General features: G+C 35.3%; 1 protein-coding gene and 1 long non-coding RNA gene across 2 annotated transcripts in view; one reads left to right on the top strand and one right to left on the bottom strand.

Annotated features, from left to right (window-relative positions):
• Nucleotides 1-221: 221 nt before the first annotated feature.
• Nucleotides 222-24,302, bottom strand: part of ZDHHC17 (zDHHC palmitoyltransferase 17) — a 72,952-nt gene continuing 48,871 nt past the window's right edge. Inside the window, exons 10-17 of the mRNA XM_075747332.1 lie at nucleotides 23,921-24,021; nucleotides 16,235-16,359; nucleotides 12,969-13,031; nucleotides 11,593-11,686; nucleotides 7,663-7,746; nucleotides 7,114-7,271; nucleotides 5,311-5,405; nucleotides 222-3,389 (exon numbers count right to left, since the gene is read on the bottom strand). Coding sequence (XP_075603447.1) covers nucleotides 3,251-3,389; nucleotides 5,311-5,405; nucleotides 7,114-7,271; nucleotides 7,663-7,746; nucleotides 11,593-11,686; nucleotides 12,969-13,031; nucleotides 16,235-16,359; nucleotides 23,921-24,021 — 859 coding nt within the window. The 3' untranslated portion in view covers nucleotides 222-3,250. The remainder of the gene's footprint in view (nucleotides 3,390-5,310; nucleotides 5,406-7,113; nucleotides 7,272-7,662; nucleotides 7,747-11,592; nucleotides 11,687-12,968; nucleotides 13,032-16,234; nucleotides 16,360-23,920; nucleotides 24,022-24,302) is intronic.
• On the top strand, nucleotides 16,903-23,929 carry LOC142600929 (uncharacterized). Its single transcript, XR_012834421.1, has 4 exons — nucleotides 16,903-17,388; nucleotides 19,551-19,661; nucleotides 21,477-21,613; nucleotides 23,848-23,929. It is a non-coding gene; the product is annotated as an uncharacterized LOC142600929 (long non-coding RNA).

Genomic DNA, 24,302 nt, shown 5'->3' with positions numbered 1-24,302 from the left:
GAAGTACAAAGGTACACTTCACTGAAACACAGTAGTTTACTGGATTTCCTATCAGCACAGAATTGGGTGGATGCTCTAAGACACGTATCAATCTTTCTGGAAATAGACTTTACAAAAATAAGACGCAAGATAGCAGCTATTTTCTCATAGTACAGCTTCTGAAATTGGACAGGAACAACACTGTGTGAAATCACATCCCAAGTCAAGACAAACACTGCATCTAAGAGTCAATATTTATTTGATTAATAACTTACAAAATTTAACAGATTTAATTTATGTAAGGAGAGCTAATTTATTAAACATTTTACAGATTTGTTTGTTCACAATGTAATACATCAAGATCTCGACAGTATTAAAATAATACTTGGCACAGTTATAAATAAAGAATATACAAAAAATCCATAGCTTAAAATGTAGTGATGCTGTTTTACACATTAACTGAAAAAAAAAATATAATCTGGTGGACATCAAAGAATACAGAAACCTGCAAAGAAACAGCACATGTTTAGGGCCAAGACAAAATTCCCATTTATTCTACCTATGTCAGATTAAGTTGGTCTGATCTGCTGTTGGTCTGGATCAGCTTTGATAAATTTCAGAAGCAATGCAGTTTTGGTTCGACAACTGAATTGTAAGTTTGATTACTTGACAGAAAAATGCTGCATAGTTGGCTCCCCCCCTGCTTGATGTTATGATTTCACATCAAAAGATTCAGTGTTACTCAAGACAAGTTACATTTTGCACTGGAAATTTCATACATCCTGAATCCATATATATGCAAGTTAATTTTCACAACTACCTACCATTGCTCAAATTCTGCAGGTCTTTACAAAAACAGCACCAGAGAGCTATTAACAAGTAAATAGTGCACAACTCACTACGTACTACCAAAGATCACCTCTTCTTTTGCAAACATTTTTGACATGGACTGCATGACACAATTCATGGCAGTTAATGCTACTGGGCAACTAAAACCAAAACTTGTATCACGTACTGAACTGCTCTTCTGGTGCTAAGTGATACTTAATAAAGTGGATTGAAGTTCTTCAAGTCAACCGACCCCTAACAGAAATGTGAAAAAAAAAAAAAAATTATGAACAAATATGCAGAACATTACTGGTGATTAAAATAAACAACATTGTAAAGTCTTCATGCTTTTTTCTGATTAGAAAAAAATACGAGTAACTGATGTCAACTGTTTTCACTGAAACAGAATGCATCTTCGTTAGGATTACAAATTTTGTCTGACAAAAATAGCAAAAGATTCTTGCCACTCCTACACGCAAATCTCTCCCATTAAAACTGTGTCCAAGACGATGTTGATTTTTCCAGTATTAAACATTCAAGTACTCTAACGCTGCACTTCTGTAAATCCTGATATCTGGTACTTGCAAACTAAGTGTGTGTCTTGAGATCAATGAACAACTACAGAAAAAAATTTACTTGCAAATACTGAACATCAACTATTTACAGTTTCACTGCTCCTCTTACTAAGGCAAGGGCCGGGAATACCACTAGATTGCTTTATTACCTGTAATCTGCATATTACAGAAAACGCTAATTTTGCCAAGCATCAAACATGCAGTGAATTTGCAGGGCATAATGCCTATTAACAGCAATATTGAACATCACTAAAAGCTCATTAGATATCTTCCTACACTTTTTTTTTTGGTTGAATAAAATGAAAATGAGCAGCTTTAAATACACTAAACACACACTCACAGAGAGAAAACTATTTGATAAATTATTTATATACAGATACACATTCTTTACACTGGTCTCAGACATCTGCTTTCAGGTCCCTCCCCAAACTCCCCTCACAGGTTTCTCGAACCACTGGGTTGCTACAGCACTTAGAAGAGAACTAACCTGATTCTCAGTCTCTCTGTAAACAATAGTTAAGGAAGCAGTGAACAATTCACTATGAGTATATGAAAACACCATTAACAAAAATCAGTGCATCACATTCAAGAAAAGCCCCTTTGGAATGCAATTTCAGATCGTTCCTTACCTTCCAAACATATCTGTAGCATGAGAACTTAACAAAGGAAATTAAGGGTGATTTCCATGTGCCAATACACCATCTTCTTCAGAATGCTGCATTACATTTTCTGTGTGTGTGTGCTATTATGGGGATTTTTAAATTTTTATATTTTTTTTCAAGGTTTGGTTTCCATTATTTTACATCCAAGCAAAGTAAGTGTTTCAGAAAACTTCGGGTGTTTTTTCTGCAGTTGCATTCAATTTAAAACTATCATGTCTTTTCATAATTGAGATTTTTGCTTTCACATCTGTGGTATCCCCCGTGCAACTTCTCTTCCAACATGCCTCCAATTACACTACACTGTACTGTACGAGAACCAAACCTGATATTGAAACATTGCTAGTTTGTAAGTTGCTTATACGATTACTTCAAAGATAATGAATTTTTTCCACTTTTCTCCTGAGCATTATATACTGTAATCTAGTTTTACAGGTGTATCATGCATTTAAGCAGGGCTTTCACTTTGACAGAAGAGCTTTCCTTATTTGTGCAATTGTTTATTTCAGACTATATAATCTCAGAACAGGGTTATTACAAGTATTTAGTTGTACCGCTAACTGGTGGCAAAAAAAATTACCAAAAAACGTGGGCACCGTATTTTTTTCTCAACATTATCTGATGTGCCCTACTGCTATAACTTAACATGTTACAGGGGATTCCCACCACATGATGTTTATAACAGTACTGAAAAGCACATTTTTCAATGTACATAATACTACAGAAAATCTGTATTAAAAAATCACATTACAGGACCTACAACATAGTGATCAGTGAACTCTGCATGATGAAATTTACTTTTATAGTCTAGATTCTTGTTTCAGTGGAATTATTCATATTGGGATATAAATTCTTCTGCTCAGCACAACGTAACTACTTATGTCAATACTTCAATAATCTCATGCTCCATTGTGAAAGACTTTAAATAAAAAACTCAACAACAAATACTGTGAATATGCTGTCGCGAATGTCATGTTAAGAACTGTTAAAATCCCTTTTTGATCTTCCTCCTCTTCCTTATCAGGTTTGGCAGTTTATTCTGTCCATTTTTATTTTTGTTAATAAAATTCTGATGAAGAGAAGGTACCTTAAGATTCATCATCAGCCCTACACATAGCATGCTACTCTTCAAGGGATGCGGATTCGAGAGAGAGAGAAAATTTTTCAGGCACCACTCAGATATGATATGCTCACAGGATGAAGGTGGTGCTACACTAGCTGGTAGCCTGATCCTGAAGTCTGGTCATATTCTATTGTATACTGCCTTGTCCAGTCCACAATAACAGGCCGAAAAAGACCACAGCATCTGAATTCAAAGAAGTCTATAACGTTCCTTATACATCCATGGCTAAAAACAAAACAAAAGCACACGTTAGTAAGCAATATCATAGCTCACCTAATTAAGCACAACATTTTTTATCTACCTACAAATTCCATTCTTCACCCTTTAAGTTCCTAACTGTAGAAAACCAATTCAGTTAAGAATTATCTTAGTGCTTGCTGATGACCAGGTTCTGAAATAAGAAGTAGTCCCCAGACCGATGAACATTTGATCCTTGGACACAACTAAGACACTAACTTTCTTCCACTGTCTACCAAAACTGTATGGAGAAATGTAACATGGTATTGCGAGTGCACCATCATGTAGCATAGCGTAGTATGGGGATTCAGATCCCTTTCTAAGAGGAAAGTTGCACTGGATGGATGGAAGGATTCAAGACAAAACAGCACAAAGTGAATGTCTTCCTAGAATAATTGCCATTTTTATTAATATCTATTTCTGTCGTACATACTAGCTTACCAGCCACAGGTCTAAGATCAATTAAGTCCCTAGACAACATAAAATTAAGAAAGCATTATCTGAATTAAATGAAATATTCAAGTGCTGTCTGCTGCTGAATCAATTCATTGTCAAATATTTAAGATACCTACATCAACATTCAAACTTTTTTTTTAACTTAATTACACATGGGCTGAATAGATTCATTTTCTGGAAGAGAAGCTCATGTTATGATATATGCAAGAACAGGTCTAAGCAACAAGGAGATGACAACTACTTGATGTCACTGCTTCACCTGACAGGTGATGCCAAGTCAGTTATTGTAGACATCTGGTGTTATTTTCAGAAGTCTTTTTTATAATACCAGCTATTTAAGTGAAAATGGTTTGTGAATGTGACATTAATTTGGGGATAAAACCAGTAGGTTTTTCCTATACTGTGCACCACCTTCTGTTCTTCAAGCAAAATAATTATCTGGTTTTGTTACAACTCTAATCTGTAGGAAGACTGCAACTGTACAGAGATGCTTGTTTGCTTCTCACTAAAAGTTTTATATGGAGAGATATTAAAAAAAGATCATACAAAATTCTCTTCTAGCACAAAAACCAAATTGCAACAAGAACTCCTATCTCCTCTTCCCCTGGGTGTCACCTGAAAGAGCAGCAGCTCCCACAGGAGACACAGAATATGCAGTGGGATGAGACATGCTTCTGTGCTTTCTCTGCTCCTTTTATAACGTGCCCTCAACTCACCAATATTTCACCCTCATGCCTTCATTTATTTCCTGCTTTGGCTCCGCAAGGAGCATAGAGCATACTGCTCTATGCTGCCGTATTCCCGTCCCAGTGATACATCATCCTGAGCCCCCCTCTCTCAGTGTGCACCCTCACCACTACAGAAACCAGAATCCCAACCTACCCTCTACTTACTGATACCCAAAAGCCCATGTCTCACCCACCAACACCCACTTCAGTTCCTGGGACGTCCTGCTTCCTTCCTCACAAATAGCTTTGCCCATGCTCTTCCTCCTGAGCAGGAAGTGCTGCCTCTTTTCTCACAGCAAAGAGAGCAAGAGCAAATTCAACAGCACATTAAATATTAATCAGGAGAAAGTGCCATTTTGTGGAAGTGAAGATCCAGGTCAACATCAACACCATGCAGTAAGCAACTACCCCTGGTTTGGGTATCTGATTTATAAAGAGGATGTTTTCAATGTATTTCCCCATAAACTCTACAGCAAAATATGACCACAGCTGGAAAGTATTCTTTTCTGTGTTTATGCATCCCTGTTTAGAGTCACTACAAAACGTTTATCGCTTCCTTTAACTGGATAGAACGTGCTACTGTAAAAATAGCTGACAGATTCAGCATTCCAAGTAGTGAAAATACTCTAAAGCATTTAGCTACGTTCTGTTTCAACAAGCTGCACAATTCAAGCATATGCATGGCTACGCAAATGAGAAATGCATGTTTACACCTTAAAACTTACTTGAATGGGCTTTCAATAGATGTGGTTGTAACTTTAAAGTGCTTGTATCTTCTTGCATTCATTCTTTCATTTGTAGTGATACCTAAGCAAGATATCTGAAGACAGGAAAAAGAATAAGCGATTTAGCTCACGTAAAAACATGTAAAGAAGCCCTGCATGAGAGAGTAAAAAGGAGGACCAAATTTACTTTTTCTGTTCCTTCTTCTGAAGAAGTAATTTTTGTCTGTGGAAATTATCAGGTCCCAACGTAAACCACCATACAACAGCTGTACCAGATTGTAAAAAGGTTTAATTTCAAAAGTGATCAGAAATAAATCATCATCATTGACTAAACTGTGACTTCTAAGTTCGTAATAAAGAGATGCCTTTATTATATTGTCAGCTGAAGTGTATTGTAAATAACAGATTCAAGAGTTACTTTACACAGCATTTGAATCACTTTCTTTTCCTCCTGACATTCTGGTTATAGCTCCAGTAGTATATTTTTTCCCCCATTTATAAATTTGTTGCAGTAACATAACTTTTCTGTCCACAAGATAAAAAGATGACCAGAAAAAGGTGTGTGGGGGGGTGGGTTTGCATTTTTCCTTTTTACACAATCATTTGGCCCAAAGGTTATGATTTGCTGTAACAGCTTTCCAACTACTTTAGCCTAAAAGGGTATCTTACATAAAACTGGAGTTCACTGTAAAGTGAAATAATTGGAAACAAAAACTTGAAAACTCCCTTAGTAGCCTTATACTGCAGCAAGTTAAAATCTTCTAATTCCTAGTGGAATATAAAAAGCCAACCCTACTGCATGTTACAAAAGCAAGAACATTGAGAAAGTTAAGTTTGGGCTGGCTTGCCTCATTTGCACGTACTTAATCTCTCAAGCATCTTCTTCACCTCCATGAAAACCAGTAAAGTTTCCTGACTATGTACGTAGAACATGTACTCTTAATGGCAACTTTTTAAGTAGGAAGTAAAGCTTTTTAACTAATTTTCTAAGATAATAGGTAGTGTTTTGGCAATAATCCTGGCCAGTTCAATAAGAAGGACAAGTCAAAACTTTACAGCAGAGAGAGAGGAAAAAAAAAAGCAGCAAGAGTAGGGGCTGTGCAGTTGCAAACCAAAAGCAGCAAATTAGAGTATTTTTATCAATTCCATCATACGTTGTAAATGATGAATACTGTAGAGAAAGGACGATAAAACTTAAATTTCCTGAAAATTTTTACCCAAGCCTTAGAAGATTATTTTTATTTCCAGGATCTCTGGAAAGATTAAACCGGCAAGTCTCATGGCTCGTTAATGACAGGTCATACTGAAAGACTTTAAAGTCATGCTTATATGCTTCCATGTCTTTCGTTAAAAAAGACAAAGAAAAACTTGGATTTGGTCAGATTACAGTAATGTGATCACAAATCACACTGAAGCAGGGTAAGAAATTATTGCATCCCCTTTGAAGTTACCATCCTCTTTCTGCTAACGACACACTGCATTATTCCAAGTTCGACCCACAGATCTTATCCTCTATTAGTCTTTATTGCCCTTCACTGGTCTGTTTTGCCTTTTTGTCATTCTGAGAATGGAAAGCCAGAGGCAGGTATTTCAACTTCTTCCGAAAAAAAAAACCCAGAAGTGAATGAGAAGTGAATGATGCCTAATATCCAGAGACAACAGATCCGTAGTCTCCTCCAGCGAGGCTGAGAGACTGAACGCTTGGTCTTGCATAATGAACATTAAAATGTAAATGACAGAAGTATTTGATATTCTTATGTCACTCTTAAGACTCAGCATTACAAATGAAGTGCTCTTTCATACCTGATACATCTGACACATGAGTAACACAGCCACCCACATGAAGTGAAAAACACTGTTTAGAAACATCCAGAACATCCATGGAGAACAGGTAGCAATCTGTGTAATATAGGTCCAAAATCCATCTTTTGCATAACTTGTCTCACAGTGGAAACCCCAGTCTAGAGAAAAAACAAAGTGTTAAAAATCATACAGAAGATTTAAGATATGTTTACTGTACATCAACATAATGGCCACATTAGAATGTATTAAGTAAGAAAATGACAATGTGCCAAAATAGTTTTACTTGCTCTCTCTTCCTTTCCCAACTCCTTGAATACATGACATATGCACATACTTGGCTGTGATGAAGAAAAAAAAAATTAGGACAAAAACCCCCATCATCATCTAACTTAAAATACCCAATATAGTCAATTATTAATATGCGGTTCTATTCCAGAATAAAAATATGCAAAACTCTGATAAGGCAGAAATCTTTAAAAATCTGTATCAGGAGATAAACAAGATATTTATAAGCAATTAATAAGAAGCAAAAAAACCACATTTACTCACAAGAGATACATCCATAAATCATCCAGCAGATCATAAAAAGCAGGAAAAACAGGTATCCCATGAAATAGCGATGGTTCCCTGCTCCTAAAGTTGCACAACAACAGAGATCACGTTTCAGAAAGACAACACTACACCACAAAGTTCAATTGCTTGCTTAGAAGTACTGCTTATTGTCATATACAGAAACATTACTCTCCAATACTAAGCCAATATAACTTCAAGACAGTAAAATTAGCTGGTTTACTTATGTTTTGGGGTTTTTTACTTCTCAGACAACAAAGTAAGGTTTTCTTTTCTTCAATTTCTGTCACATTACAGCTGCAATTCACACAAATGCATTTCATTTGTAACCTCTTTCACAAGCTAATAAAATTATTGATAGACAATATTTAGAACAATGTCAGTGACAGCTGTTGCAGAGCCCTGAACAGCCAGGAATTACACATCAATAAATGTTTTTAAAATTCCATTAAAAAATCGTCAGACTGCAGAGTTCACTTTCTTAAAAGAAATAGAAATCTGAATAAATATACAACCTCCCTTGATAATAAGCTAACTCACAATTTAGGTTTAAACCTGCTTGTTGAAGCTAGCCAAAAATAGAGTATCTAATAGATCTTGTAAAACAAATACATGTAACTGAACCGACGAGGCCTAACAACCTGGCTAAAATAATGAATGGGATAAAAACCATTCTGCTTAAGACAGAATTTAAATGCAAGAAAATTCAGTTACTAAAAAACTAATCTATTTTTAACATGAATAGAGCTAAAAAGATGTCTCTTATGTGTGTACATCATAATTCTGAAATACTCGGCCTTCCTTCTGTTTGTAAAATATGTCCACTGTCGCAACCTTCCAACAGCTCTAGGCTGTAAACTAAACCCACAGAGATGATAATGGGCTACAAAAGACTTGGCTGTCATCATCTACCGGCACAGCATCTACTTCTTCATTATGTCAAATGTTTTGCCTGCTAAAACAAGAGCATCCTCTGGAGGCAGAAAATAATCAAGTGCTTTTAGCAAGTGAACTGAAAGACTATATAAATAAGAGATGAGGAAAACTACACAAACAACACAAGCTAGACTAAACACAAGACATTTCCTTGAAAATCAAACAAGTTCGTTCAGACATAAAATACATTGTAACACAGCCTTCAGTCACCTAAGAGCATATGAGAAACAGTGTTGGGAATGTCCCTAAGGTATCACTTTCATTTGCATTCTAAATTTCAGAACCATTAAGTATCATAAAACATGTTTTTTAAAAAAGAGAAGTTAAATGGGGACCTAGAGGTTCATCTGAGAGGCATCTGATGAGATGCTCCTTTCAGCAGTGTCTGCAATAATACTAAACCAAATTCTGCTTAACAGGAAATCCGTCTGTATTTGGTAAAAACATACGTGTAGCATTTAAACCTACAAATGAGACAGGTACAACCTTGGTCACAGATAAAAAAAGACTGGAAAAAGAAAGTAGAGCAACTGCCTTTCTTCTGTATCTCAAATAAGATTGGGCAAAACAACAGCACTGTTCTCTACAGTTTCACCCTGGACTGGCAGGAACGCAGTCAGTTGTCCTCCACAGTTAAAACAACACTGTAAGAAGTGCTGCTAATTTCTTTTATATGGTTGTGCTTATATTATACATAAGTAATAACATATATTAAAGATAACTGGGGTTTTTTTACTGATGGAGTTATATTGCATGATTTAGATGGTTTGTTCATTTCTTATTTTTTTCCTACTTTGAGCCCGTTGGAGAAGCATCATTATTGGGGGGGAGATAGTGATCACTATTCTATACCATAAAATAATTTTTCATACACGCAAGACCTACCTTCTGAGTCACTGCTATCAGAACAATAATTCAGTACAAAGTCAGCATAACCCATGCAACATAACGGTTTAAAATTTGGCTCTAGCTGCCTTTATGCTATTACTTGAAAACTAAATTTGCTGCAGGTCTGCAATTTGAGTTTGAAATATAACCGCAAGTTTAATAAAATCTGTTATTTTTCATTTTCAAACAAACAACTGTAAAAACCATAATGCCATTTTGATACTCTGTTAAAAAGATAGATATAATCACCTTTAGAGACTTGCTTACTCTAATTTGAACTAAAATTTTGCAGGGATGATGAAACTATTTTGCCCTGATTGCCAATTTATTTATTTTTCAAATAGTCTGCACTTTTTGTCAATCTCTGCAGAATGGTAAAAATATTCTGTCTCAATCTCTTTACGTGGCAAATTTTATCCCCAAAGGATTTATTTTAGAGTGTCTGTACACAGTCTTAGAATATTTCTCAGTCCTATCTTTAGTAAAATTCTTATCCTTCTAACACATTCAGAGGAAGACTACGCAAAACATTTCCAAATTCCAGCTTTCCAGAAAGGCATGATTCATGTTTCCCTTTTTTGGCAAACATACCAGGAATGTTGTTTTAAGAATGGATTCTGTTTTGTAATCTTATGCTCAGAGTCACCATGTATGAAGCTGAGAGAGACAGAAAAGCCACATAAGGTCATTCAGACCACTGCTCCCTCCAGTTCAGGACTGTTCCCGCAGTGTGATTTCTAACGCTTTTTTCCCAGCCTACTTTCAAGCGTCCTAAGGTTTACTTTTACATCCAGTTATCCCAATCTGTACAAGACCACTAGTAGGAGGATTCTACTTTTCCATCACCATTGTTTTTTAAAAACCATTTCCTCCACCTAACTTAATCCCCCATTACTCACAAACTAAGGTCCTTCCTCCCCCATCTGTTTTTCATACTTTTTCAGCTACTGATTAAAATACCAGATCTTTCTGTCCCATTGACAAGTATTCCTTAGCACTCTTGCAAAACAAACCATCATTAAACACTCTCCAAAACCTGAGCCCATGCCCCTCTGCCTGTTTTAATTAAAAATGTCTTAGTTCTTCATTGTAAAACATCTAAAATATAAATCAAAAGTAGCTCAGGTAGTAACATCAGTAGGAAATATGAAATAGAAGGGAGTGATAGAAGTCCATCTCAGTGAGACTGTAGTGATGCTCTATCACAATTCAAATCCAGCATTGACTATTTTACTCTTGATCATAAGACCAAACTACTGTGACTATCCATTATTATATATATTTGGAAGGACTACAATGAAGCATTTACTGGCTGTCAATGAATCTGGGTCCTAATTCCTCCCCAAGATTAAAGTTACCTCTGCTTGTGTCCTAAAAAAATAAACCAATGAAGCAAGCTGCATTCATTTCCTAGCTGTGAAGTTTTCAGTACTCCCTGCATAATATAATGGCTTTCAAATAAGTTTCTCAAAACGTATGACAGGGAATAGCAGCATTTGGAGACTTTATGCCTGTTCTATATCTGCTCCTTTCATCATTACTGGGGAGAATAAATGACTACCTGGGAGGTCAAAAAGAGAATACCTCAATAGGAAGTCATTCTGTATCTAACTAACAATTTTTTAACACATATACTTTCCTATTAAATTACTGAAAACTATTGATAAAGACAAAAATTTTTATCTTATGTAATGGATAACAGTTGTGGAATCGGTACATGCCTCTTCTGCAAACATTACAAAGCAGTCAAGCTTTGCGTCTTTTAATTACTAGCGTTTGTGCTGATAAAAATATAGAGATAGGAAAGTGAAATGAGAAAAATTTTGAGGATGCGTATATAATAGGCAATACAAATGAGACCAATGCAAAGAATTGCATGTAGAAAAAAAATTAAGCTCAATATTGAAAACGTTTTTCCTGCTACCACACGTCCTCAACAGTTTTTCTCAGACTTTGGCAGAAGCCAAGTCACTTTCATCATGAAATGAGAACGGACATAACCCTGCACAACACCCAGAGTCAATGTCAGAAGCTTTTCCCTTCTTTAACTGTTTAGACAACATCATATTTTAGCAAACTACTCACCTACACAATTACCCACCCACGGGCAGTGGTGATCAAACTTCGCTATACACCGATTGCATACACCACAGTGTTTGGACCTCACTGGCTTCCGTATCTGTAATGGTTTTTGACATTTGTTTAGAATAGAAATAAACAACTGACATTTTTATATAGAACCCCTCCCCCCAAATTTAGATGTAAATTGATTTTTCTATTGTTAACCCCTTAGAAAACTTCCAACTTTATGCTAATTTTAAAGCAATATTAGCTCTTAAGCTTAATCTATAACTATTTAACACAAACATCTATACCACCTCACTGAAATGATTTTCACACTGTTTTTGTTATAAAAAGGATTTTTTTCCCCGAATTTCTCCTATCCCCTCCAGCTATTGAGCTTTCTATAGCAACCAGTTTCATTTCAGCTTTTTAACAGTGAAAATAGAGAATGAGTTTAAGTTCCACTTTTCTGTCAGTGTCATTCTTAACTGAGCTCTAACATAAACTCTTCCAGCTTATTTTCTAAAGACAGGAATATGACTCAACAAGTGGAACTTAAAATGATAAATTACTCCCAACAGTGTTTTTAAAAGGTTATGTTTTGAAAGAAATATAAAATGGCAATCAAAAAAAGAACTGATATTAAGTGTTCTGAGATATAAATTTACATACATACATCTAATTTTTAAGGTGCCACATCTGTACATAATTTTCCAGATTCAATATATATATTAACATCACTCATGTTCTACATAGGTCAGAGCATATAACACTGATAACCTTGATAATTTACTAATTACCTTTCTAAAAAAGAAACTTATTACATTTACTATTGGTTACTTTTTTTTTCCCCTTAAGCAGTTCTTCTCTTTTAAATTTTCTCTGGTGAAACTAAGTATTAACTAGTCTAAGAAAAGCATTTGCTCGCAATTTGGCAGGCTTTACAAAAGTTAAGATATTTTTGCCCTCCTGATTACTGCCACATTGAGAAATATTTTAGAAAAAAAAATATTTTACTAGAAGCACCACATAATTTTACTGTGAGTTACAGAGGTGGTGGAATGTCACCTGTGATTTTTCCAAACCTGTGAGGTGTATAACCAACTATCTGTGTAGATATATTGGATACTTGCATTTCGACACTGGCAAGTTATTTCCACAGTGATCTTTTTTTTCCCTCTTATTGTTGCAGGGTTTTGGGGTTTTTTTGGTTGTGTACCTATATATTATTTATTGAAAATACCGCTTTAAATTAAAGATTACAAATAAATCCTGCCCTTGAAATTGCATTATTAAGGCTAAAAAATGTGTTCAGTCTAGGAACATCTAACTCTGGCCTAGCATTAAAAAAAAAAAAAAAAAAAATCGGTGCTGCAATTGATTTAAAAATACTCTACCAAGCAGGTACTGCAGAATATACTGAGGTCCAGACTTCCTGTCTCTGCAAGTTCTACTATTGTCTGCAAAGAAAAAAAAAGAAGTTAGAATTTAGCATATAAACAAATGCTGACAACCATTGTAATTGCTGCTTCTGAGACCCAGGGTTGTGAACTCTATTCATTTCAGGTACTGTCTACACACAGGAACAACTTAAATTCAGCTGAAACTGTTTTTAAACCTACTTTGTTAAACCCATATGCACACTTCTAAATTAATTCTAGTTTATACTTATTTCTACTCTAGCTAGGTTTAATTAGAGAAAAAGCAAGTTTATATTAATTTTGATAAATCCATGCTGTGATTAGCACCAGTTTGACTAACCTGTTGTTAAACTAATTAAAATTAATGCAGCTGAATTTCTAAACAGGAACACAACCAAAACTAGCTAGCAGGATCAGCCAGTCTAAAAACTAGACTTTCTTTCCAGATGTATCCCATCAAAACCTTTAAATCTATATTCATCTCTTTCCTCAGACATTGAAGCTTCAAGAAAGAAAAGAAATAATGCAAACCAAACCTCCTCTTACAGATACTGCTGTACTTATGGGTCAAGTGATACACAGAAGTAGGTACCACTTGAAGCATGCCTATACCTTCACACAAACGATAGCTGTTTTTATTTTGTATACTCCTTCAGTACCCACTTCGTTGTTGGAATAGAAGGAACCTAGCATACCATTAAATGGTTTCCAACAAGTTTTAAAATTCAGCAGCTGAAATTTGTGCTGCATGAGACTTAAATGACGTTTGCAACATATGGAAAATATCCTGAAAACATCTTTTGCCAGAATAGCCTTCCTTGAACCAAAAGGAATTTATTTAGCATACATACCCTAATGGCAAACAGATTAACCTACTGTTCCCTTTCAAACCATGCATATCTTATGCATCAAGGTGGTTTCTAACTGCAGAAGCAATAAAATAATCCTCACAACTATTTTCTCACCATAGCGATATAAATGTAACTTCCTTAATTAGATGATGACCACTAAGACGGGTATCTTGACTGAAGCCACAGAAGTTTTCCTCCAAAATACTATGCTTAATAACTGGTTAGGAAAAATTTACCAAAACTTTTCCTGAAAGTAACCAGTAAAAGCAACAGTCACCAGTCCAGGAGTAAATCAGTGTCTTAATGCTTTCCCTGCTGATCTTGGGTAGATGAGGAACAATCTTTACAGTTTTCTAACACTTCTAAGCTCTGAAAATTGGACTGGTTTTTCTGCTCACTTGTTTTATTTCCATTTGCAATTGGCCCAGTATTCTTGCCTCCACCACTGCAACCCTTGAGATCTCCTCTCCAACCAGCCACTGGCATTCGTGAGCCCTACTGTGTCCCTCTTGCATCTCGGCAACTTCAGAACTCTACATCCCTTTCGCATCCCTCTCTGCCATCCCTCACTGCTCTAACAACATTTCCCACTACAGGACTGGAAATAAAAGAGCATCCCTCATAAAGAGTAACTTTTGTGAAAAAATCAGATGAACAGAGAACAAAAAATCCAACAAGACATATCTACCATGATTTCAATGCTGCTGATGTAGCTTTTGATACCTTAATATATTTTGGACAATTTCAATGGGAGTATACACTACAGACTAACGAAAGGATGCACGAAGGAATGTACATGTTGTGATGCTCAGCAGTGGAGTTCAGTATTGTCCACAAGCAAGACCCCAAAGCTCAGACCTGAACTGAACAAGAGCAGATAAACCACCTAAATATAAGTCTCCTTAGAGATTAAAGGATAGAGACGGAGGAGTACTCATGTTAGAGCCACATTTTTGCGGTTTGTACATGTTGGGTCTATTTTTGTGTGCTTTTGAACTATTAATATTTGATTTTGAAAATTTGGAATTGTTTTAAGAGTGACCTGGGTTATTTTGTAACACAGAAGAAAGGCCATGACATAGCAGAAGAATAAACATCTGAAATTGTTGCTTACTACATATTTCCAAACATACTTAACTTGGTCATCTGGAATTAAAATAACTTTTTTAGTTGCTTATTGCAAAATAAGCTAAAATGCTAACTCAACATAAAACATTTGGAGAGAAATTACAATAGCATGAGAAAGCAGTACACTGCACAAAGGTAAGACACAGACCCTACAGTGGTTTATGCCCCGATAACAGATCGTTTCACAATTTGGTTAGCTGCAATGTAAGACATCCAAAACATCCATAGCCATACGCATCTGACTGAAGAAGTTGCATTTTACAATTCCTATTCAGTTCAGCAAGGCTTTTGTAACCACACTTAGCCACTTCAGCAAGTAGATCAAATGAATTGCATATTTGTGCAATTTGCTGAATCTGAAACAAAGTGCAGTTGCTGGCTCTTCTATTTAATTTAGTCCAGTTGAAGGAAGAGAATTTAGTCTGGAACTTACTTTGGAAATTTGCAGTAACAGAAAGGGAATTTGCAAAAGTAAATCTGCACATTGACTATCAACTCAGTAATAATCTATCAGAGAAAACAAAAATTGCTTAAGTATCACAACCATCTTTAAAAGGCTATTAAAAGTTTATCACTACATAAGGCCATAATTCCAAGTGTCAGATTTCAATCCACACAGGTGTTTTCACACACGAGCATCAAGGAGAAGTACAAAACTCACTTTTGGTGGGATGTGAGCTTCTAGGAAACTTGCTGAAAATGAAACAAATAAAATATTTCTGCTGCTTGTATGATTTTGCAATATTCAATGCTGAGTTTGGCTGCTGAGGACAATGTACTTCAACACAAAAAAAAAATTAGAAATGCTAAAGATTCCATTAGATAATCCATATTTTCTCTAATATTTAAACCAAAAGGAAAAAAAAACCCTAGAGGTGCTTTAAGGCCTGGAATTTTTTTCAGAATCAAATTAACTAACACTTATCCCATAATGGGTCACTTGTTTTAGGAAGGGAAAATTCTGAAATTTCACATTTTCATTTTCACTCAACTGCTTTTTAAACTTTTTAATCTTGAAAATCTAAGCTGCAATTTTGTTACTGAAAACGACCTAAACATAACTCTGGACCAGCAAGCACTTGCACATATATTCCAAATGTAGAAAAAGAAACCTGGATGAGAAGTGAAAGGAAAACTTTCCAACATTTCAGACTTTTTGTTACACAACAACTTATTGAAATTTTGTGTACTGAAGAGCAAACTACTCTGACCAACTGGTGGCAGGCTGCTGAAGATCAAGTTTCACATATCTTGTGGCTTTACCTTTTTCTTTTGTTCTTCAGTGGCTTTGATGATTCCCGGATCAGATTTCCAGGATTTTCCAAAATTGTAGAAAAGTGCAACGCTATTAGCGAGGAAGGGAAGATGTATAAAGAAAAAATTGAGATGTGTTTGAAGTCAAGGAATCTAAAGTTTAAAACCAAATGTCCTCTTGAAAATACCCACTGATACTTCTGAAATAAAATTCTAATACATTTAATTTTTACGAACACCCTTGAGTCACTGTCTTTGGAATTAACAAAATCTAGCACTGCCATGAGAACTAGCTTGGTATTCAGTATTTTCTAGTGCTCAAACTTGAAAACTTACTTTTTTAAAATGCTGTTCTCTATGAAGCATTTCTAAAGCAGTCATCCATCTAAAGAATGAATAATGACAGTTCAGTTTTTGTAATTATTTTCCCATTTAAATAAATTCCATGAAATTTATCTTCTTAAAAGTATTTCCTGTTTTCACAGTAAACATTTCAGAGCTCTATTTATAAGATCGTCATTTGACTGCCTATGTGTAGAGTGGCTCGACATACCCATTACATCACGAAAGGACTGTTTCAAGCCATAGAAGGAATTGTGCTGCAACGACCACTGTTGAGTGGCAATCACATCTCAACACCACTTATCTCCAGGAAAGGTACTGTCTGAAACCTGGTCCTATTATAAGGCGATACCCATATTTTACATCAATGAAAGTTATTTTTAACATACTAATACATGTAATACTTAGCAAAACACAGGATTTAGCATTCTCTGGGAGTGTTTATAAAATCAATTACCATATAAAGACAGAAAATAACCATTAGTTTTAAAATAGATTTCCTGTGTTGAATGACTTTCCATACAACATGCCCAGTCTTACAACATTGGACATTTCTTAGCAATGATGTTGAAAAACCAAATACTTCAGACATGCCTCTTCCACAAAGGTGGAAAATTACTTCCTCTGATAAACCTACAAAAGACCTGACCAACCTGACTAAAGATACCTGTCAGGTGTCAGTCCTAACTGCAAGGAGATGTCATATTTGACAAAGTTGTGGTGGCAGAGGCCTCTACAGCATTAATCAGGAAAAAAGGACACTTATCTCCCAGGCACAAATCACTCCACACCCAAACGACACTATATTCTGAGTAACATATGTGTTTCTCTCTACTTCAGTAGTCATTAGAACTTCTACTGTAATTAAAGTTTAATATATTGTGTGTTTGCATCACAAAACCCTGCATATACAAGCATTACGTGGCAATCTGTACTGAATTGGTATATAATACTTGAAAGACAACAACAAAAACCTCATTTTTTTGCATGCTTCACAAAGTTAGAATACTCAAATCTACTATACATCTACAAGTACATTCTATTCTGTTTGACTCTACTGGAAAAAATGTTTTTTAGTATTAATAAAGTAGTATTAAGTAGTATTAAGAAAAAATCACATAAACCACTGGTTAAAAAAATCTACATGATATAGATATAAGCAAATATTAAGTTTAAAAAAATAATTTCTATAGAATAACAGTAAGTATCTCAAATCTTTCTACACTGCTTCTGATGTGATGTGAAAGAACCTTGAAATATGAGCAATTCCAGTAAGGCCTCTTTTTGACTTCTGAATTGCTAACAAAGTCTCATTGTTCATGTGAAGAGTATCCCAAATAACTTTTGTTTTCCTTCTGGTAAGGAATTAGCTGTGACTTTCTAATAAAAAAATATTGGCAAGTTAAGTTAAAATTTTAATCGTGTACCTTATATAGTATAATGTTAGTATTAACTCAGTAAAGGCTAATTAATCTTTCCTCTAACAAGCTGTTTCCAGCAATTTTATAATGGGGGAAAAAACCCCACCAGCTATACTATAAACTAAACGCTCACAGTTCTATTTGATACATTACAGATTAAAAGCTCTGACTTTAATACTTATATAATCTAATTTCTTCTTATTTTTCTTCTAAAATTACCTGCTGCCAAGAATAAGCTGGTTGAACTTATTTGTATAGCTAGAGAAAGATTACGTTTTCTTTAGAATACTAAAAGTATCACCATGGTTTTTGCCACAACAGTGAAAACTTTTTTTTTATTAAAAATACCTTAATCAGACATCTGTTACAAACAATAAAGATACAATTGAAAAAACTATACGACTCATTCATATTTACTATACGTCATGTCTAGACTGTTAAAGAAGATAGGGGAAAGACAATTTATTTTCTATCCAGTAAAAGGGTTTTTTTTAACCTTAAAGTTTTGGAATTGTTTTTTAACTGACTAAAATTCGGACAACCTGTGTGATAAAGAAGTCCATGGATCCAAGCCACATGAGTAGAAAGTCAGTATGCAGAATTTTTCTGAACTTATGCTTCCCTCATTTTACTCCATAAAATACAGAGAGCGTAAGAGACTCCCCGCAGAGTCTAAGTTCTGCCTTTCCTTTTATTGTGGTGGTGTCAGATGAGTGCAACGCTGACAGTGTAAATGGCGGCAGATCAAGTACTTCTGTGCCGAAGATGGGAGATGTCAGGAGACTGAGTGAGAAAGTAGAGTTAAGTATAGATGAGCAGTAACTATGTAAATGGAGAAAGACGAAGTCAGCAGTATTTTTCACTAGTAGCTTCAAAATCCCATTTCTCATAGGTTTTAAAGAAAACCAACCCGACTTTGAAGGAGAAAGGAAAGTTAGAATTGTCTTCCCTGGGACATGTCTGGCATCTGATGTAGATAAACAACTCCAACTGGAATGCACCTCACCTACCTTAAATCACTCAGTATGCCTTCATACACAACAGAAAGGAAAAAACGATGTCCAGTCTATCTTTGGTATCGAGATAATTTAAATTAAGTCAGAGAAGCAGTGCCCACAAGTGGTTATTTTTCTCCACTGACTACAAAGAGAGCTTAAACAACTAACTTCAATAGATACGGAAGTCCACACTAGAGGTATCTAAAATGATGTTGAACTCCCCTCTGAAGTTTACTTCCAAAGAGATTTTAACAACTGAGCAACTCTCAAAACTCTCTGGATGCAAGAAACCCTTGTAGGTTTGCATTAGCTACAGAGTAGGGAATCGGTTCTCCAGAGAGTGTCTCCTTTTGTCCTAACATCCTCATTTAAAACTACGTAAGGAAAAATACATTACCACGTCATTAAGGGTTGCAAAATAAATGATATAGCAGGCATTCACCTTCTGTCACTAATTTGCTGTCTTTTATGAGGCTACCCCAGTTTTCATTGTGAGAGACAAAGCAGAAACACCTGTGAAACACTTCCTACTTTTAGTCCTAATCAATATGCTTTAATTATTAGAACAGGTACAATAGGCTGAAAATTACTCCAGGAAATCACTTGGAACCAAAAAGACCATCTCATTAAAAAGAAAATGAAAACCACACAAGCACCCCACAACCCACGAGTGAGGTACACATGCGATGAGCTAATTTTTCATCCTGATCTGAAGCCTATTTAAAAGGGCCCAAACACAGGCAGCTTCCTGCTATCAGAGCTACATATCATACAAGAGTCTGAAACCAAGCCAAAGTGCACATTATATACCAAGATGCTCCCTTCAGCTAGCAACAAATCCAGTATTCAAGTCCTTTTCTCCTAGAGAGAAAGATCCACAGCCAGTGGAAGCTGTTAGAGATCAATACACGCTAATGAACCTGCCAGTTCCCACCAGTTGTACATCTGGATCCAGGAGTCCAGGCAGACAACAGCAGATAGCTGCACAAGAAGCCTCATTTGACTATGTATTTATTAGACAAAACCCATTTTTAATCAACTGAAACTCTGCAAAAGCTCTCTACCTCCATCTTCTATCTAACATAAAATTCATTAGCTTCCCCTCCAAAAAAAATCATTCACTGCAATCTCCCTCATCCCAGAAATTTATTTATTTTTTAATTTAGAAAAAGTATTTAGACATGGGAATAGAAGTTCTGGATAGCTGGGCGTGGGGTTTGGATTTTTGGGGTCTTTGGTTCCTCTAGAAACACGGCTGCTGGCTGCTTTCTTTCCACATGCAATGTTATCCTGAAGCTAATTTTGGTAATATGAATGGGTTGGTTTGTATTTAACTGCTTAACTGTACCAATTGGCTCATTAGTTTTTAAAACACTATGCTATTGTAACAGCTTCGTGAAAGCACAAAAATCATGAATTCTCTTACAATTTTTAAAATTATCACTAATTGAAAAAGTGTGCAATGTTTGTTTTCTTTCACCTAAAACCCATCAACACATGAAGTATATCTGACATAAGATAATCAATACGGTATTAGTCAATGATAAATTATTTTAAAGATTACAAATTGGCTCATATCATCTCATTATCTCAGCACTGCAAGTCATACACTATACCAAAAAAAAGCTTAATTAATGAAAATTGCACACTCCCATTTGCACCAAATGGAAGTGATAGAATGAAAAAAAAAATACTGTGAATATTTTAGGTTGCAGCAAACCCTGACATCTTAGAAAAACACAGCAGTATAAGAACCTTCTGATATAACAAGCACTATTTGTTCAGCTGGAACTGAAAAGACTGCATGAACAACTGAGATATGAACTCAATACATGTGCCCTGAACTTTTACAGGACACGAGAGAACGTTCTACCTATAAATGCTAATGAAAAAGAATGAAATGTGAAATTCTAGTCTCACATTATTAAAAGTGTACTTCCAAATCTTTATTTTTTCCCCTTTAAAAATAAACCTGAATTAAAACATAGTGATTTAGCGTGTAGGATTTTTGAGGGTTTTTTTCCCCCTACTCTGCAAACAGTAGACAATTAGAATACACTAACAGAGCAAGACATAACTATCCTTTGTTACGGGCGAAATACAGTTAAAGGGAAGCAGCAAACCGGCAGCAAAACAGTGGCAGGGAAGCATAGGACCAGAGACTCATATATCCATAAATACACAGATCGTAACTTCCTCGTTCCCAGCAAGAATAGGATTTCTATTCTAACAAATACACCAGACTCAGAAGCTGCTGAGAAAAATCCAATAGAATGGAAACATTTACAAAACTTCAGTACATTAGATTCATCTAAACTGTTTGAATTTACTTTCGAGATTGGTCTTTTAGAAGACACAATATTAAGCCTTAGAATGTATAGACTTATTTTTCATGTGACAACCCTGAAATTCAAGAAAATGCACTGCTAATCTGTGGTTTGTTTGTTCTTTATGATACATTGTTTTGATTGCCCTTTTCCGTTTCATCAGGATTAAACCCAGAAGACCAGATGGTCTTCCAGACACCTTCAACATATCGACAAGAAAATTCTTACCAACACCTGAATAATAAAGTAACACTTGCAGCAGTTCAGACTGTTTTAGTTTGAATATCAAGTTCCAGTAAGGTAATTCATGGTAGTTGTTTAAGGTTAGAAACTTTTTTTTTCCTGAGCAAAAGATAGTCAGAATTTGTGAAAACTACTAGGACAGGTTTTATCACTTGAACTCTGGTCTGCTGTAAGTAATCATACAAAGCTGTAAAAATACAAGAATCCTTTCTCCAATCACAATGCTGTGCCTCATGCTATAAAAATAGAGCAGGCATGCAATTTCTTTTTTCCAATAAAGCTACAGGGCAATTTTCCTGAAGAAGAATAATGAATTTGGAATCCTATTACAAAGACTTCCAATTAAAAATCATCAATTAAAGGAAGACAGCCTCAAGCACCAAGTCTCAAAAACTGCTTGTCACAGACAATTGTTTCAGCTCTAATGAAAGCAATTAGTAACTGAAGTTTTCAGACTACTATTTCTGCGTACAAAAAGACTGTTGCAAAGATTTTGAGGCACCTACCTTAAATCACAGAAGCGGGACAGTATTCTATTGACATTTTGAAGTCAGAGTTTATTAGGGTAATTAATTTTCTATGGTTACTACTTCTTGTGGACAATGAACATTATTCTGTGACAAAAAACCCCCAAACTTCAAGTGACATTAATCAGAATGGCTAACAGAAATAAAGATCTAGGCAAGTTGGTACAAACATGAAGAAAATATGAGCTTCAGGATAAAAATCTCACAATTTGCTAGCCTCAAGGGAAAACTTCCTACATCAAGATAGAGGCTATCATCAAGTTGTGTTGGCTGCGCAGCCATTTTAATATGGTCAAGGACTTTGATTTAAAGTTGCACACATTCTTAGATTTGGTTGAAGCTGCTGTTATGTTAGCACAAGAAAGCATTTCACAGTAACGCAACATTTGCAACCCAAAATATGTAGCAGCATTAGCAAATGCAAGTTTCTAAAGAAAATCTACAATGTATGAAGAGTTGAGGTTCAGAAGAGCGATGATGTAGTTATAACTGCCTCAGAAACTTGTATTTTACTATTTGCCAAAAGTCAGGTTTTCTTAACAAAAAGAACGGAAAAGCAATTTCAGTCTAGAGACATGACATATTTAGACGGTTCTACTCCATCCCATAAAAACTGGAAAAGTATATCTCCATTTTTAACCACTGCTTTTTAAAATGTTTTTCATATTCATTTTGTACTTGCTTTCCTCATTCTGCAGTTACTAGTAAATTTAACTGAGTAAAAACATAGAAAATCAGGCCAGACAGAGAGAGTGGCAGTAGGACCATTTCTAAATAACTATTTCAAGACATTCTCATGCTACTATTGATAGAAATATTTTTATTTTCTTTTTACTTAACAGCTACTAGATTTTCATTTTTAGTTTTTTTAAACGCAGTCCTCTCCAGTCACACGGGACTGCTACTATTCACAGCAGCACCTTTGCAAACACTGTCAGCATGGAAGCCAAAGGCAGCATGGAAGCAGGGTCTCCTCTGTTCCCAGCCTAGAAATGTGAGGGTCATTTAGCTAAGGTTGGAGAACATCTTAACAAGATGTTAAAAGGGTTGCACTGCTACTCTCCTATTTCATGGTAATTCCTTTGAGGGTGAAAAGAAAACCAGTTTCTAGAAAAGTCAAGCCAACATCCATCATAAATATTAAGTTCACTTCAACTGTATTAAACATTTAATAGAACATTAAATGTCTATTTTATTTTCTTGGGTATTGTAATTACAATACCCAAGAAAGTTGTTTAAAAATTTTAATCTATTTCCTTACAGTGCATAACTGACATCCTTCAGTGAACTCTGAATCAACTTCTACCCCTGTGAGTATGCAAAGTTCCTACCTAGGCAGACGGTCAAAACCAAAAAAATGGGCATATGCAGAATCTCTATAATCTAGTGCTGCTAATATACACATCTTCAAAGACTGAAAATACAATTAACAAATATATCTAAAGTTATCATGAAATGGAATTTGCAAAATCTTTATGAAGAACCAACTCTAAAGCTAATTCCACTGTAATTGATACATATCATGAAATTTCCAGAGCATATTCATAGAGTTGCTCACATTTTACCCACTTAAGAAATTGGTAGAGCACAGGAAATTTTGCAGACAATTTTGAGCCATTTTTAAGGGAAATCTTTCACTTACCAAAGCAAAGAAATAGCGTGCAGTTTTAGAATGATAAAATAATTACCATCGATACAGAAAACAATGTTTAATGGAGATAGCCATTTAAAAATTTGAATTTGTTTACTTACTCTTATATGTAGGATATATCTAGGCATTACCTCATACTACTAACATGAAAACATATTACTTATTACTGTACACAAAAAAGGATATCATTCCAAAACCAGAAGAACCACGTCACATACATCCAGAATTTCGTTGCCAAGTATATTCCAAGAGGCAGTGCACTGTGCATGGAGTGATCAAAGAATGACCTGTAAAGTAGAAGCAATGTCACATGGTAAGTTTCAACTTATAAAATGTAAATCCTGAACTACTACTTCTAAAAAACAATTCCCATCAAAATACGTACTATATGGGATACTGCAAAATACATCATAAAAACATTTTCCTCACTTTTATCTTCAAAGTTCATGGGAAATTCCCGCTTTCAACCTGTCCAGATGAAGGGTCAAGACTGAAAGTTATTCAATTAAAATTTATATATTCACTTTCGAAGTGAATGTCTAGAACTGGACAAGAAAGGTAGAATGAC

Source organism: Balearica regulorum, chromosome 1 (genome assembly GCF_011004875.1).
Source record: "Balearica regulorum gibbericeps isolate bBalReg1 chromosome 1, bBalReg1.pri, whole genome shotgun sequence".
Classification (NCBI taxonomy): Eukaryota; Metazoa; Chordata; class Aves; order Gruiformes; family Gruidae; genus Balearica; species Balearica regulorum.
Note: the sequence above shows the minus strand (reverse complement) of the source record. Positions and strands in the feature narration are given on the sequence as shown.